General features: G+C 35.5%; 1 protein-coding gene across 2 annotated transcripts; it reads left to right on the plus strand.

The window, feature by feature from the left end:
- Positions 1 to 1,387: 1,387 nt before the first annotated feature.
- On the plus strand, positions 1,388 to 13,475 carry LOC145624196 (transcriptional corepressor LEUNIG_HOMOLOG-like). 2 transcript variants are annotated; one of them, XM_081677188.1, is made up of 19 exons: positions 1,388 to 1,744; positions 2,057 to 2,116; positions 3,313 to 3,410; positions 3,516 to 3,625; positions 4,433 to 4,589; positions 4,701 to 4,752; positions 4,863 to 4,938; positions 5,065 to 5,176; positions 7,661 to 7,710; positions 7,822 to 8,034; positions 8,722 to 8,793; positions 9,005 to 9,226; positions 10,222 to 10,363; positions 10,450 to 10,556; positions 10,976 to 11,125; positions 11,204 to 11,359; positions 11,674 to 11,790; positions 11,906 to 12,103; positions 12,741 to 13,475. In XM_081677188.1, the coding sequence occupies exons 2-19, from the start codon at positions 2,085 to 2,087 to the stop codon at positions 12,879 to 12,881; spliced, it is 2,205 nt and encodes a 734-aa protein (XP_081533314.1). In that variant the 5' UTR covers positions 1,388 to 1,744; positions 2,057 to 2,084; the 3' UTR covers positions 12,882 to 13,475. The 2 variants fall into 2 exon arrangements, with proteins under 2 accessions (XP_081533314.1, XP_081533313.1); XM_081677187.1 differs by having other exon boundaries at positions 1,390 to 1,744; positions 7,795 to 8,034.
- The last annotated feature ends 104 nt before the right edge of the window (positions 13,476 to 13,579 follow it).

Genomic DNA, 13,579 nt, shown 5'->3' on the forward strand with positions numbered 1-13,579 from the left:
AGAAATATTGTACAAAACGTGAGGGTTTCTCTCTCGAGTCATGCCTAGATTTGCGTGCGAATAATCCACCATTATGTTGCCTTAATAAACAAATATAATCTTCACATGTCAACTTATTCCACTATCTTACTCCATATGTTTAATTTACTTTTCTAAAATTATTTATAGATCACAGATGAAGACGAATTATTATTATTATTATTATTATTATTATTATTATTATTATTATTATTATTATTATTATTATTATTTATCTTTGTACGGTGGGGAGATAAGGATCCTAACCACACTTTAACCCTCACGATTTTTTTGTCTAGTATTTGCGAGTTAGACTCTTGAGAAGTTGGGATGGAGTGAGGGTGAAGGATAAGAGATCATCATCCCGGCCTCAAGTATTGCAGCTGACAAAATTTAACCTTGTAAACTTGTGAATTCCTCAACAATAGCAAAAACATAAATTAAAACTAAAAGAGAACATAATAAAGGATGAAATCAGGAATGATAAGGCCATGCACCCACATTCATACACCCACAATATTCTCGTTTCAAAAACTAACTAAAGCTGAAGGAATATGGTATATAACGTGAGAGTTGCTCTCATAAGTACGTCACATTGATTTGCAAAGCCAATCCGTATCTTACTACGTATTTTTAATTCATCTTTCTCTAAAATTGTGTACAAAAGGCAAGTTAAGACTTTTATTTATTTACTTACTTATATGGTAAGGAGAGAAGAACCACGGTCAAACCTCAACCTTCACGGTTTTGTGGTTCAATATTTGTAGACTAGATTCTTGGGAGTGAGAGGGGAGATAAAGGGATTCTCACCCCAAGTCTTTAGTTGAGAGAATTCGAGCTTGTAAACTTGTGAATTCCTCATCAATAACAAAAATTAAAGCTAAAAGACAACAAAATAAAGGGTGAAAGCAGACATGAAAAAGGCCATGCGCCACACCCATAATATTCTCGTCTAAAAGCTACCTAAAATAGAAAGAATATCGTATAACACGTGAGCATTGCTCTCCTAAATCACACCTAGATTTAAGAATCAATCCACCACTAAATTGTCTTCTTGATGAACATGAATAATTTTCACCAGCCAACAAATCCAAAATCGTGGAATAAAACACACATAAAAAAAATTTTAATTTTTTTAAATGAGAGAAAAACCCTATTAACTCTCATAGTTTTTCTATTCATTTAGTTTTAATATTGTACAACTACATATTTAAAACCACAGTTCGCAGCCAAAAGAATTCGACCTTACGAACTCGTGAATTCCTCACCAACTTCACCGATCGAGGCGATCCTTTTTTATTTGTCCTCTTGTATTAACACATATGGTGACACAGAAATGATCAAACTTTGGTACTAGTATTATTACGACGCACTAAAAAAGAGGTAAACGCAACATATTCCGAGCCTAGTAAATATCGATCAAACACTCCACCCGAACCCAACCTCTTCACACTTATACTCAAAACTCAATCGTCACAACTCTACTCAAACAGCTGTGTGTGCTGTATCCACCTCTCTTCATATCTTCCCTTATTTTTTTTCCACTTTTTAACTCCACCTTTTTTTTTTCTTTTTTTATTTTTCATTTTTCATTTTTCTTCAACTCTCTCTCAGCCCAATTTCTTCTCCACTCGAGAGCCTAATTTCACTCCTCCAGAAATTTTCTCTCTCCTCTTTCTCTCTCTTCCTTGATCATCTTCTTCTACTCTAATTCTATTCATTTCAGGTCAGAGATCTCCTCTCTTCTTCTGTGTTTAAATTCTGTTTGTTAATTTTAATTTTGTTGTATTTTTTTGTTATTATTTTTTTAATTTTTAACAAATACGTTGTGTTTTTAGCATGAATTTCGTTAATTTGTGTGTAGATCTTGTAATTAATGATGTTTAATTGAAAATGCAGTGATTGATTTCTGCTTGAGTTGAAAATTGTGTTAATTTTGCGTTTTTTGTTGTGATTTTTTGAGTAATTTTTGTGTTAATTAAATGTTAAGTGGATTATAAAAGGTAATTCTGATTATAGGAATTGTTGATTTTTTCAGACAAGAGAGAGAGATCGAGCGAGTAATAATGGCGCAGAGTAATTGGGAAGCTGATAAGATGTAAGTGTTGAGATTTATTGCTTTATTTCGTTTATGTTGACTGAAAATAAAGACTGTTGTACTAAAACATTGTTACCTTTGACCTCAATCGCTGTTGAATTTAGTCGTAGATGGATGTTTCCGTGCTATATACTCGTATACCTCGAAAAAATATATGTTAAGGTTGAATTTTGGGTGAATTTTGAGGACTTGTAGGTTTTTTTTTTTGAAGTAGTAATAATTATTGGTTGCAATTTAGATACTTGTATTTAATAAGTGGAAAAATTAATTTATTTAGATTACTTAGAATCTAATTGACATTAGTATGAGAAAATCGCGATTTTACTGCTTTGGTATCAAAATCATAGGGGATATTTGATTATAATGGGACAAAGCTCGTTAATTGCTAGATTTATTGAAGCTAAGATATGTATCGAGTCATGTTGGATATTGATCATTTACATGATATAAGTATACAAGATTTGACCATAAAAGTTAATTAAGTTTTATTAATTTATGAAGTATTAAACCAAGGAAGTACTATATAAGGAAAGTGGATTGGAAAAAAGACCTGAAATGGCTACAATTATAGTGATTCAGGATGGAGAGTGTTTCGTATCTTAAAGTAAATGTGCAAACAGTGCAATCTCCTACTCTCCCTCGAAATATTATTTTGATTAATTGGTCTAATTTGCATGGATAAATTGTTAATATATTCTTGTCCTGCAGTCATGATAAAGGTCATGCTCAGTCTTAACTTTTCAAGTAGCTTTTAGAGTTGGGACTTGCTTAAAAAATCAATAAAAATAAAAAGGTGTTTGATGAAGTAGTTTTGTAGGGTAGCTGGTAGAGGTGAGTAAGTGTTCTGGAATAGGCAAATAGCGTAAATTTATTATTTTTGCGGGCAGAGTTAGCTTTTAGAGAAAAGCACCGTCTTTTGGTTGATAAAGGGTGAACTATATTTCGCTAATCACGTGAAAAAGTTAATAATTTATGGGAGTTAACTTGACTAGAAGTTCACATTTATTTTGAGGGACTTTTAGATATTTGGATTCTGGCTCCATTAGCTATTATCGTGTACAAATTTATGGTATGAATGTTTGACTACCCGAGCAAACAAGCTTTGGATGTAAAATAGTATGCTTGCGAGTAATCAGGTTCTAAGCGACTCTAGGCTGCAATGTGTGTCTCTAAAATTATTTTTTTTTCTTTTGTAGGCTGGATGTTTATATCCATGATTATTTGTTGAAAAGAAAATTGCATAATTCTGCCAAAGCATTTATGGCAGAAGGGAAGGTGGCTACTGATCCAGTTGGTAATTTTTATATCCTTACACCAGCTTTGTCGATTAAATCATCAGCCAGTGATCAAAAGGGCATCACTATGACAATCATTTTTAATTTTCATTGTCTCATTGCAGCTATTGATGCTCCTGGTGGGTTTCTCTTTGAATGGTGGTCTGTCTTCTGGGACATCTTTATTGCTAGAACAAATGAAAAGCATTCTGAAGCTGCTGCAGCTTATATTGAGGTACCTTCTACCTTTAACCTGGCTTGTATCATTTGTGTTCTTGCTTTTGCCTGCCTCCTTATCCCTTTGCGAGTTGTTCATTTGTTTGACATAAAAGTCATGTAAACAATTGTTATTTTTTTAAAAAAATTTTGTTTGAAGTAAATTTATTTTAAATAGAATTGGATTGTGCTTTATATTTGAATATTTACCTCATCTCCTTTATGTTCATCAGAATTATTGTTTGTCGCATGGCCTAAGTGGATATGAGAGAGTGTTGCATACTTGCATGTGAAGTTTGTGTAAGAAAAAGTAGGAGATAGAGTCTTACATGAGGGTTTTGTGTAAGAAGTACTATAAGGTGTGTTGCATGTGGAATTTGTGTATGATAGAGTTTGAGAGAAAGTGTTGCATGAGGGATTGTGTGGGGTAGGAAGAGTTCAGGTGCATGTGAGGTTTAAGTATGAAAAAGTAGGAGAGAGAGTAGCATGTGAGATTTGTATGTGGAGGAAAGGTTAAGGTGGGATTAAAAGTTTGCCAAAATAGGACTAAAGCATGGAGTTAAAGAGTAACTAAAGAAATGAATATGATTACAAGGGAATTAAGGCATGGCTCATTTAGCAAATCATGATATATTCTTCATAATGGGACGATGTGACTGATGATTTCAGACCTAGGAGCTTAGATATTGCATTGGAATTTCCAAATGACAGATAGTGGTGCAATTTTTTTAAGTGAGACAAATTGATTTCTGGCATGTCAAGTATGCAAATAATGGCTAAAAAATAAGGGCTTATTAGAGAGTTTGCGCTTCTTATTGGAAATCAGACACAACAAATGAAGACTAGAGAGCAACAACAGCAGCAGCAGCAACAGCAGCAGCAGCAACAGCTGCAAATGCACCAGATGCAACTCATGCAGCAGCGGAATGCTCAGATGCAGAGAGGCGGTCCTAACCATCCTCCCCTTGGTGGTCCTGTAAACGGTGTGTAAAAATAATTTATTAAACAGTGGATGATAGATGTTGTGTTAAAAAAAAAAAAAGATAAATGACGTGTAATAAATCTCTTTCTAATTTAGTTAGATGTGTATCCAGGTATCATGGATAACAGGATGGCCCTCCTCAAATCAGCAAACAATCCGCAAGGGTAATTTTTTTTTTGGCGAAATTATCATGGATTTAGCTTAAGGTGTTATTCTCCTACTTTTTCCTAGTGTTGAAACATTATCATATATTTTGTCAATTTTGTTGATTCAGCCAGTTGATCCAAGGTAATTCAGGGGGAATGTCTGCAGCCTTGCAGCAAATCCAGGCACGGCCTCATATGACATCTGTGAGTAGTTCTAGTTAGCTGTATTCCTTTTTATGATCCATGTTCCTTCCTTTTATTTCTGCTGTCAGGGAGTTTGCCTTTGCCTTGTAACCAATGGTTTATGTGTGTAACATATGGACTGTACAGGATATCAAGAGTGAGGTGAGCATAGGTGGAGCACAGAAATCATTACCCATGGATCCTTCCTCCATTTATGGTCAGGCAATTTTGCAATCAAAATCTGGACTTGGGAGTGCAGGTCAGATTTAACATGATGTTTTGCAATATTCTCTTTTCTCTGCATTAAGTGTGATAATAGATAGGAATGAATGATCCATAAGTGAAAAGATATACTACTGTACGGGAGAGTATGAATATACTAGATCAGCTGACGCTATGCAGTGCGAGTAAAGCACTTGACGCAGCCGATAGTTTTTGCATGTGATGCTTTCATCTTATTCTAGGTAGCCACGAGGATGAATATGTCTTCAAAATAACTTCTTAGCAGCCATTTGGTACCAAGGCAATGTATTGATGAGAATGGTCATACTCTCCCTTTCTCATTATGACAATTAACATTCACACTAAATTTTTGGATTGCTCAAGTGAAGTCATATTTATTTCTGAGACAAGTCTTTCCAAAAACACCTTTCTTTAATATAAGGAATTAATTTGCAGGCTGTAGCACAAGATTTATAGTTTATTAGAATTTTGAAGAGTAATATTGATGTATGTAACATCTTAGATTTTTTTTTTTTTTTTTTTAACAAATTTTAGGATAAGCTGGGACTCCAAAATTAAAATATTAGAAAGTCATTCCAAACATCCAAAGCTAACTACCTGTCACTGTTAAAGGTCCTAAAGTAATATTCATTCTTCTTATTTTTTTTATCTTAAATTAAACAAGCCATCTAAGGTCTACAATTGAGTTATGCACTACTCTACTAGACTTTATTCTTTCACTTTCCATAAATTATACCTCAAAGATTTCATTTTTCTTTTGGGTTGATTGTAGTTTTAATCACTCAAAGACTTTAGCTACTTGTCCTTTGCTGCAAAAAAGTGACAACTTAAAGCAGTTTACCAGTGTTGAGGCCTTTTTTACTATAAAAGTGTCTTTTTGGCTACGTGATTCCTCTTCACTCTATCATGTTGATAGCAGTGTATTTGAAAGCTGGGTAGCTATCTATGTGCTAGTCGTACTCGTATTGGAGCCATGCCTTCCCGTAGCTACCCTTTCTCTGTCTGAGGATTTCTGCTTCTCTTAAGTACATTTCCTTGTGTTTTGTTTTGTCAGTACAACCAGTGCCTATTAACCCTTAATATATTGTTGAAGGCATTAATTTATAATGGCTGTTTTCAATAGTTTATGCTGTGGCATGCTGCTACTGAGATACTTATGATCCTCTCATCATCTAGCTAACTGTCAAACTAAGCTTGACAGTAACTATGATTTCTGACCTGTGTACCCTAGCTACGTCTACCTCTATTCTTATTATTCTTGGATATTACAATATTTTAATCCATCCATAGGTTCCTGATGTTTATATGATACAGTTGATACTCCATTTTTTTATTTTCATTTGCCTTGCATGAAGACCTATGTTCCTGGTCGAGGTATTGATGATTAAGTGGCAAACACTGATAGTTCATTATAAGTGGTGATTTCCTCCCTCATTTACCTATATCTGGACGGTGGCAGGACTACAATCGTAGAAAATAAATCTTTTTATATATTTAAGGTTATTGGAGTTTAATAGAGGGGAAATACAATTTCATAGGAGTACTCCCTCTGTCCCAAAAGTATCTTAGCAATTCTACATCTTCTTGGAGTTGCTGAGATTATCTTTGCCTTATCATGGAATGATGATTTATGACAAGGAGAATGGTAGGCTATTCTCTTGTACAGGAAAGCAGTGCCTACAAATAGAAGGGTTGTATGGTGCAGCTTGGCTCCTAATATTTTAAAGAATGCATACTATACTATTCTGCCTGTTTTTCTTCTGGGTTTAATGATTTCAATGTCAACCCCCCCCCCCCCCCGGGCATCTGCCTGGTCTGTCTTCATTTTCTCAGCACATTATGTCAAAGGTTATACATGTTGCCGAGGAAGTTGAAATAATGGAGTAAAGGATTTTGATGGCTTAAATTATAATTTAGGTTGTATTTTGGCACTTCTTTCTCTGATCTTGACAAGACTGATCTTCTATAAGAGGTCAAACGATCAAAGTACTGTTTTGCCCCTTTCACTCTTCAAGGCGTGTCAAACAGTTAATGAGGCCCTGGTGAAAGCGTTAATGCCCTTAGTAGATCCTTTCTACTTTAAGCAAAACTTAGCTTAATATACTTTGTCAGAACATGTACACTGTACACATTTCCTTTTTGGCAGTCTGTCTTGACTTGTGGTATTGTGGGTCATGCTCATATGACCAAACTTGCACACAGGTTCTTGGCATGGTCAAGACTCAAGACTGCTTTTTCTTATGTCATTTTTACTGTTTGAGATTGACTTGGTGATGGGCTAAAATTTTCTTATTAGTCATTCTTACCAGAATTTCACAAAGCATTTTAATTCATTGGTTTTCTATTTAGTGGGTGACACTGATAATTAATATAGCATGGCCTGTTTGTTAGTTTGTGTTTAAGCCCTCTGAATTTGAATTTCCTGCATTATTTTTTGTACTTTCAATGATACAAAGAATTGGCTTCACAGTTCATAATATTAATGAAGTTCTGTGTTCAGGTTTGAATCCCGGCATCAACAGTCTTCCTTTGAAGGGTTGGCCCTTAACTGTAAGTCCCTTCGTAAGGTCCATAGATGTGTACTATCATTTGTTTCAAACCTTCTTAGTGTAGATGTCTTGAGTTTATTAACAGGGAATTGACACCTTGAGGATGCCACAGAAGCCTCTAATTCAAAATCAAATTCTTTTGGCGGCTCAGCAGCAACAAGTCCTGTCACAGGCTCAGGCACAAAACAGCCTTGGAAGTTCACCAAGCTATGGAGATAATGATCCTCGAAGATTTAATGGTTTACCAAAGGGTAGCATGAATACAAAAGAGGCTCAATCTGCTAGAAATGATGTCTGCTCTCCAATGCAATCGAGTTCACCACAGGTTTTTTATTTTTTACCTCCTTTCAGTTGCTTGAGCTGCAGCATTAAGGCTGACATTTATGATCATTTTAGTTATATAGCATATACTTCAACACCTAGAGGCTTTAGAATCCCAATAATCATATAACTCTGGCTTACTGCTTACAAACAATATTAATTTATGCTGAATTTGATTGCCCGTAGCAAGAAATCCATGCAAAGGCTTGAGTTTAGGTGGTTTGGATGCAGAGATCAATATTTTGTCAACAAAATCTGTTGTTTGGGCATTTGCTGCTTTGTACGACATTGATAACTCTATATAACTTACTCCCCAAGCAGGAGCGGGGCTATTCATTCGGTCATTAATTTTGTCTCCACTTGTCAAGTGAATTCATTTTTTTATTTTATTTTATTTAATTTTTTTAAACTTCTCTCCAAGCCTTCCTATAAGCTCCTCTCTTTGCCTGGAGCATCTTGCAATTAAATAATATTGTAGGTCCTTTCGAAAGAGAATTAATGAAAGTAAAAAAGGATTGTAGTACAATTAATAATTTTATTATTAAATTTATGCCTGTATCCACAATCCCGTTCCCTGTAAAATATTAGCTAGAATGGATGTATGTTTCAGCAGAATTTAGGTTGTTTTTATGTGCTTATGATATTAGAGACGTGATTAATTGATTTATTCTTCATGCATGTGTATTCATAGATGAAGATGGGTCAGATGCAACAATCTTCCTCTCAGCAGCAAGATCAGTTACAGCAGCAGCAAATACAACAGGTTGTCCATTAGAGAGAAAATTATAAAACCTTTACACCCTTCATGACCCCCACCCTCCTTATTGTTCACTGTAAAGCACTTGATTTTTTTTTTTCTTTTCCCTCTACATGGCGTGTATTGAGACTATGGCATGTCATTTATCTCAACTTATTCAGATTTATCTAACCACCCTGTAAGATTTTAATTCTCAATTATTTTCTGTATCCAACAGAACAATAGAAAAAGAAAACAACATTCTTCTTCTGGACCAGCGAACAGTACAGGAACTGGCAACACTGTAGGCCCCTCACCTAACTCTCCTCCATCAACTCATACACCTGGTGATGGGATTGGACCAGCAAACAGTCTGCAGCAGGTTAACAGCATGCCTAAAAGCTTATTGATGTATGGTGCTGAAGGAACCGGAGCACTGGCTTCATCTTCAAATCAGCTGGTATGACATTTTGTTTCTTATGATATTTAGAATTTGCGTTGATGGCGGTATTGATCCTAAATGGTATGTGTGCATCTTTTTTTGAAGAATCAATGTATCTATTACTTGAAAGAGTCTACCTATTCTTGAATCCTCAATCTCTTGGATAGTTCGATGTAATAGTTAACCTTTGACTATCAGTCAAACCTAATAGCTGTGATTTAAAAAGAAAATACTTATGGTGACTTTCAGGTTATAAGGGTCATATAAGATTATAAGATGGCAATAAAAGTGAACATAACTAACATCTATCCTTTGCCCACTTACATTACTTAGTCTTCCTCATCACCACTTGCCATGATATTGTTAATTATCCATGCCAACGCAAACAAAACCACATAATATACAATGATACACACCGGCCCATCATCAAAAACTTATTCTGTACATACAGAAGGTTAATGATAAAATTGCAGGTATGGTTGTGCATTCCAGAAGCACACTTTATTATGATGTTGAGGAGGGTCATAATTCATGATTAATACTTCCTCCATTTTTTAATACTTGCAACACTTCCCTAAAATGGAACTGTCACAATACTTGCAACACACTATACATGAAAAGTTATATTAGGAAAAAGATGTACCATATCCCTTCTTTAAATCACATGGCCCTCTAAATTATACTCCTAACAACCACTCACCTCATTTTAAAGTTTATTATATCATATGAACCCCATTTTTCTTAAATACCGTGAAAAGTGTGTGTTGCAACTATTAAAAAACGGAGGAAGTATAATTTTAATTATACATCAATTCATCTATCTTACTGTCCTTGTGTTAGCTCTTTATTAGTAAGATGAACTGATAGCTACTCATTCCTCAATGAGTTGGGAAATATCATTGATCACCAATTTGGAAGATCAATTTGTGTTAGCTGATACATCACCATATGATCACCACAAAAATGCTATTTGTCAATTAGATAATTTGACCAAGATGCCATTTCTTTTGTAGGATGACATAGAGCAGTTTGGAGATGTTGGCTCTCTAGATGATAACGTGGAGTCGTTCTTGTCACATGACGGAGGAGATGGAAAGGATCTCTATGGATCCATAAAACAAAGTCCAGCTGAACCAAAACCAGAGCCCTCCAAGGGTAACTGTCTTTTGTTACTTTATTGTGCATGCTTCTGGCAATTTTTTACTTCCTTCTGATTCTCATAGAAGCTGCTGCTTTTTCAGGATTTTCATTTTCTGAAGTAGGTTGTATACGTACAAGAAATAAGGTCACAAGCTGCCATTTTTCTTCAGATGGGAAGTATTTAGCAAGTGCGGGGCATGACAAAAAGGTATGCATTATGTGTTTTATTCATCACCTGCCATTAAGTAATCAGTATCTCTGCTTAAGTGTGTTCTACTTTTTCTTTCTTTGGCTGAACATATTATACAGAATCACTAACCCTAAGACTTGCATTTCTCTATTACCTTGTCTAAATGGTGCTGACATCCTCCTGGATTAGTATTTGCAGTTGTCTAAGTTACTTTAATCATGTCAAAGTTGTATGACTTTCCTTCTGAACCTAGTGATGTGCATACAATTGAGAAGGAATATTGGTTAACTGTTTAATCCTAGCAATAAGATAAGATAAGTTGCTGTATGGATTGGATGGGTTACCTAGCTTGATTTTCAATGTTGCACTATTTGGTTATTGCCCTTTGTAAGATTGCAAATGGCTAAATTTCTAATGTGATTTCCCCCTGTAATTAGGCTGTTCTCTGGAACATGGACACTCTGCAAACAGAGAGTACTCCTGAGGATCATACACTTGTAATAACGGATGTTCGTTTCAGGCCAAATTCAACCCATCTAGCAACGGCTTCATTTGATGGATCTGTGCGATTATGGGATGCATCCAATGTCAGTTTGCAAGTTACACCAAATACTTCTTGTTTGCTCTTTGATATCTGACTAATCATTTCAATTCTATCCTTGCAGCCCAGCCATTGTATGAATGTCTATCCTGGACGAGGCAATCATGTTATGTCTCTTGATTTCCACCCTAAAAAGAATGATCTTTTTTGTTTTTGCGACAGTAACAGTGATATTCACTACTGGAGCATGAGTCCATTTTCCTGTATCCGCATGTCAAAGGTTAGTTGACTGTCCCTACATTGCTTTTCTGTAATACTGAGCCCATGCTCTCTACTTCTCTTCACCTTAGAAAGTACTTAAATTTTAAATCTGTAAAAACAAATTTATTGCTATTACCAGTAAAATTCGATTCTAATTAATATACAACAGTTAAAATCAGTTTAATCAGAAAAAATATTTTCAGTTCCAGATTTAAAAAAAAAAAGGTGAAGATAATTAGGCCTTACAATAATGTTAAAAACACATTTACTAAGCATTTACACACATACTGATTATTAGTTGGCATCAATGACACTATTCTTTTGGAATAATAGGGTGGTACTGCACAAGTGAGATTTCAGCCAAGAGTAGGGCAGCTTCTCGCAGCTGCATCAGATAAAGTTGTTTCTATATTTGATGTTGAGTCAGACAGGCCAACACACTCTTTCCAGGTTAGTTTGAAGAGCTAGCATTGGATAGTGTTACCAGTGAAGCATATGCCTTATAATATATGCACTAAATTTTGCAGTTAACAACTTAACATGCTGCATGTTTTAATGTGAGTAGGCACACTCTGATGTTGTAAACTACATATGCTGGGATGCAAGTGGAGAACTTCTGGCATCTGTCAGTCAAGATAGTGTAAAAGTGTGGTCATTGACCTCAGGAGACTGCATTCATGAGCTGTGCTCGAATGGAAATCAGTTCCATTCATGTGTTTTTCATCCCAGTTTCCCAACGCTCTTGGTGGTTGGAGGCACACGGGTAACTCCTATCCTTGAATGAAAGATTTAAGTTGCTTTTTCTGATGTGCCATTGTTTGGGATGAGGGGAATCTTACATCTAACGAACTGAAAGGAACTGCCCCCAAGCCAGTAGGTTAATAGGTTTATGAAAAACTAATCCCATTGAAAATCCCAGCCCAAAGGCTAAAAATTTCAAGGCCTAGAGAGAACATTACAAACCATCATATACCATCCCCACTCTAAAAGAAACAGATGCCTACCCAAGTTCGAATGGTTTGGTGTTGGGCGCTTTACCATTGAGGTCACACTTGATTAGTTTTAATTGTCACTATCCAAGCAGGCAAGCACACCATGATTTAAATGCTAGTATGACAGCATATATTGTCTCCAGTATTATAGCCTTACTTAGGTGTTTATTATCAGTTTTACCAATATTTGACTACTGCTACTGATCCGCTCCATCCAAAAGGACTTCAAGAGCTGATCTATGGAGATTTTTTTGCTTGCTGCTGTTTATTTTCCAGGGACTATTCTCATTTATGTGAAGAAATCATAACAATATGTGGCTCAAGTTTGATGATATTTGTCTTGCTAAAAATAAAGCCCTCAGAATTGCTTACAATAACTTATTAACTTGAGTTTTTCAATTTTGTCAGTCCTTGGAATTGTGGAACATGGCTGACAATAGGAGCATGACGGTACCAGCACATGATAATATTGTATCAGCTTTAACAGCATCTGTCACCGGAATGGTTGCTTCGGCAGGACATGACTGTGCTGTTAAGATATGGAAATAAAGGGGGATTGTGGTTAAGTTCAATACCCTTCAATCCTAACTAGTATTGTTCCAAAAGTTCATCGAAGTCTCAGAAATAAATGCTTGAGCTTCAGGATGAGAAATGTTACCCGTGCTAAATGCACTATACATAAGAGATCAGCACCCAGCATCTCAGAGTATTTAAACAGTTTGTTCAAGTAGGAGCATGGCAATGGAGGTATAGAAGCACAACAAAGACAAGTGTTTCATGAAAATTTTACTAGTATCGCCATTGATGTTTGTGTTGTAGTTTATGGTGTATTGGTCCCTTGAGCTTGAATTTTCATGTATTCTATTTTCTATCTTCCTTTATTATTTTAGTTCGTCTGACCTAGATTTCCTTGTCAATAGAATGTTGTTTTTACAACCCCGGCTTTAAAGTTGTAGAGCCCTGGGTCATCTAGCGTATTCTATAGGTGTATTAATTTAATTGCAGCACATGCTTTATGATCTGTAGTCATGTCAAAAGGATGTATTTGCTCATGTGACTGAAAACCAGGTTAAACTGTTTCTATGCTTGTCATATTGACATATTGTACGATCCAAGTATATAGAATAATGTTCTAATCTTTGATATCAGTTTCTTAGTGTAGAATATTTCTGTGTAGGGCGAAAAAGCTTCCAAGTAAAAAGCACCTTTGTAGCTAACCCAATCTATGAAGCAAAGTTGGAATAGTT

This window comes from Chenopodium album, chromosome 3 (genome assembly GCF_948465745.1).
Source record: "Chenopodium album chromosome 3, dcCheAlbu1.1, whole genome shotgun sequence".
NCBI classification, from domain to species: domain Eukaryota; kingdom Viridiplantae; phylum Streptophyta; class Magnoliopsida; order Caryophyllales; family Amaranthaceae; genus Chenopodium; species Chenopodium album.

What these genes read in the sequence shown, in the direction of transcription:
- LOC145624196 (XM_081677187.1), top strand. Translation starts at nt 2,085, where the DNA reads ATGGCGCAGAGTAATTGGGAAGCTGATAAGAT. An exon ending in GATTATGGGATGCATCCAAT is followed by an intron (nt 11,126 to 11,203) that starts GTCAGTTTGCAA and finishes CTATCCTTGCAG; the next exon opens with CCCAGCCATTGTATGAATGT. An exon ending in TGGTGGTTGGAGGCACACGG is followed by an intron (nt 12,104 to 12,740) that starts GTAACTCCTATC and finishes CAATTTTGTCAG; the next exon opens with TCCTTGGAATTGTGGAACAT.